The 2,146-nt window shown below is 40.4% G+C and overlaps 1 protein-coding gene across 1 annotated transcript; it reads right to left on the bottom strand.

Moving 5' to 3' along the window:
- Window positions 1-14: 14 nt before the first annotated feature.
- On the bottom strand, window positions 15-1,245 carry LOC105554971 (olfactory receptor 8D4). The gene has a single exon (XM_012001644.1). It carries the CDS (start codon window positions 954-956, stop codon window positions 15-17), a length of 942 nt encoding a protein of 313 aa, XP_011857034.1. The 5' UTR covers window positions 957-1,245.
- Window positions 1,246-2,146: the final 901 nt, after the last annotated feature.

Genomic DNA, 2,146 nt, shown 5'->3' with positions numbered 1-2,146 from the left:
AAAGAGCATATTTGTCATGGAGATAAAGGTATTTTTCTCCTTAAAAGTTTCGTCAGGGCATTTTTCACTTCCTTGTTCCTCAGACTATATATCAGAGGATTCAACATGGGAATCACAGTGGTATAAAATACTGAGGATACTTTCTCCTGGGTGAGTGAGCTGCTAAAAGCAGGTTTGAGATACATGGACATCAGAGACCCATAAAATATAAGAACAGCTGTCAGGTGGGAGCTACAGGTACTAAAGGCTTTGCACCTGCCCTTTTTAGAGTGGATGCGCAGGATGCTGGTGAGGATAAAAGCATATGAAATGATGATTGCTAGGCTTGTGGCCACCATGTTAAATCCACCAATGACAAAAATCAAAAGCTCATCAATATAAGTGCTAGAGCAGGAGAGTTTAATAAGAGGGACAATGTCACAGAAATAATGTTTAATGATGTTTGATCCACAGAAGGACAACCTGAGTATACAACCCCCATGGATCACAGCATCAGTGAAACCTACTGAGAAGACAGCAGCCACCAGCAGAGAACAGACACTAGGGGACATGATGACCTTGTAGAGCAGTGGACTGCAGATGGCCACGTAGCGATCATAGGCCATGGCTGCCAGCATGTAGCATTCAGAAATAACACAAACACAGAAAAAAAACAGCTGAGTCATGCATCCAGAATAAGAGATGGATCTGTCTCTGCATAGAAACCCTGATAGCATTTTAGGGGTAATGACAGAAGAATAGCAGACATCTAAAAAGGACAAACTACTCAGGAAATAGTACATGGGGATATGAAGTTGATGATTCAGCCTAATTATTGAGATCATGCCGAGGTTTCCCACCACAGTAATTGTATAAATTCCTAAGAAGAGGCCGAAGAGGGGCAGCTGAAGCTCTGGCTGTTCAGTTAATCCTGAAAGCAGAAACTCAGTCACTATGGAATGGTTTTTTATACCCATTCTTCTCTGAGAAATCTGTGGAGATGAGAGAGAAAAAGTCTAATTAGACAGGTAGAACCCAGCTTGCCTCTAATATACTTCACAGCACAGATATTTCTATCTATGAAAACACTGACTTTGTGTTATGAAGACCAAAAAGTGAGCACTCAGATGAAATAGAGTCAGTAAACATCTACCTACCCATAGATTTTAGGAACCACAAGCACACTTTTCCATACCCTCCAGTGGAACAAATTCTCTTAGCAAAGGACAGAACCTTTAACTCCAGAGTTAGAGACAAGACTAATGCTTAAAACCAGGGCATTTCTGTTGTGGAGAAACGTCAGCCGCTGGTGCAGGGGTAAAATAATTTATCAAGACAGTTGTAGGTAAAGGAAGACAGACTTATTAGAGAAAGTAGGAAAATACGTTGCCAGGGAGACGATAAGCTAGTCAGCAGAAGCTGACTGCAAGGAAACAAAGGCTTGCTGAAAATTTTATAGGGTGGTGTTTATGCTGTTTGTTGAGAAGGGCTTTGTGCAGTACTGATAACGCCAAGGTTGCAGGGAGCTGATTTGCAGGTGTCTGGTGATAGTTGGGTGCAAGAAGACTGAGTTATTTTTGCAGGAGAGCTGTGTGTCCTGGGCCATGAAGAAAAACAGACTTGTAGCTCCTCTGCTTTCTCTTTTTTGCTTTTCCCTGCTCCCACCAGCCTGACTCCCTTTCCCTAATTAGGACTCCACAGTTTCTTCAAGCAAATTAGTTAAGTAGATGCATAAACAAGAGGCTGAGGACTATGAGAACACTTTTGCTAATGACACATTTGCCAACGGCTGACTCTTCCTCCAGGATTTCCTATAAAGAAGGTATCTACTATTAAGGTGAATTATAATTTTCTACATCAAGGTTTCCAAGGGTGTTCAGCAAAAGAATCATTCAGGGAGATGTTAAAAGGTGTTACTTTAAATAAGTATCTAAGGATCATATGATTTCAGACATCCTGAATTAACTAGTTAAACTGGTTTTGTTTAACTAGTTAATTCAGGAGGATGTCTCAGTCCTCCTGAAGGACTATATAAACACATTATCAAACTTACTCGATGATAGGCCAACTGCACGCTTTTTAAAAACATTTTACAGCACGAGCATGGCTCAGAATGTATTTTAGAAAACTATATTTTCATTTGTGTGTTTGTTCTATTTTTTTTTTT

The sequence above is a fragment of the Mandrillus leucophaeus genome, unplaced genomic scaffold (genome assembly GCF_000951045.1).
Source record: "Mandrillus leucophaeus isolate KB7577 unplaced genomic scaffold, Mleu.le_1.0 Scaffold669, whole genome shotgun sequence".
NCBI classification, from domain to species: Eukaryota; Metazoa; Chordata; class Mammalia; order Primates; family Cercopithecidae; genus Mandrillus; species Mandrillus leucophaeus.
Note: the sequence above shows the minus strand (reverse complement) of the source record. Positions and strands in the feature narration are given on the sequence as shown.